The following is a 613-nucleotide window of genomic DNA, read 5'->3' as shown; positions in this document are numbered from 1 at the left end:
CGGGGACGGCGCCGCGGCATCGGCGTGCGGAGAACCGGCGGTGGCGCAGCCGCCCGGAGCCCCGTCCCCTGGCCGCGGCCCGCGCCTCCTCTGCCCGGGATGTGTGGCGGTCCGCCGCCGCCCCGCGCCGCCAGGGTGCCTCGGGAGGGCAGAGGGAAGGTGGCCGCGAGAGGAGGGGCGGGGGGAGGGGGCGCTACCTGTGCCCGGGTCCAGTCCCCACAGCAGCAGCAGCAGCAAGGGCAGGACGAGAGGAGGCAGCAGGGCGCCGTCGCACATGGTACTCGGGACGAGCAGCCCCCGGCCCGCGGCGGCGGAGCAGGAGCGCGAGGCGGCGGCGGCGCCAGCCGGAGTGGAGCCCTCCAGCCTTCGGAAAAAGTAATCAGCGCTGCGGACAAACCCAACGTGGTAAATCTCAAGCCCCGCCTTCTCCTCGGAAACCAGGAGGTGATTGGGCCCTCTCTTCCCTCTGCCCCGCCTTCCCCTTCCCTATTGGTTAGGATGGGTGGAAGCCAAAGTACGTAGTTAGGTTGTAAGCACTTTCTTACACGTGGTTTCTGGGCAGTAGCGGGGACGCGACACCAGGTGGCGTGCGGTAGCCGACTGGAGCCTCGCG

The 613-nt window shown here is 70.5% G+C and overlaps 1 protein-coding gene across 1 annotated transcript in view; it reads right to left on the bottom strand.

Moving 5' to 3' along the window:
- Positions 1-276, bottom strand: part of ADAMTS17 (ADAM metallopeptidase with thrombospondin type 1 motif, 17) — a 313,263-nt gene extending 312,987 nt beyond the window's left edge. Inside the window, exon 1 of the mRNA XM_008568277.1 lies at positions 65-276. Coding sequence (XP_008566499.1) covers positions 65-276 — 212 coding nt within the window. The remainder of the gene's footprint in view (positions 1-64) is intronic.
- Positions 277-613: the final 337 nt, after the last annotated feature.

The sequence above is a fragment of the Galeopterus variegatus genome, unplaced genomic scaffold, assembly GCF_000696425.1.
Source record: "Galeopterus variegatus unplaced genomic scaffold, G_variegatus-3.0.2 Scaffold393, whole genome shotgun sequence".
NCBI lineage: Eukaryota > Metazoa > Chordata > Mammalia > Dermoptera > Cynocephalidae > Galeopterus > Galeopterus variegatus.
Note: the sequence above shows the minus strand (reverse complement) of the source record. Positions and strands in the feature narration are given on the sequence as shown.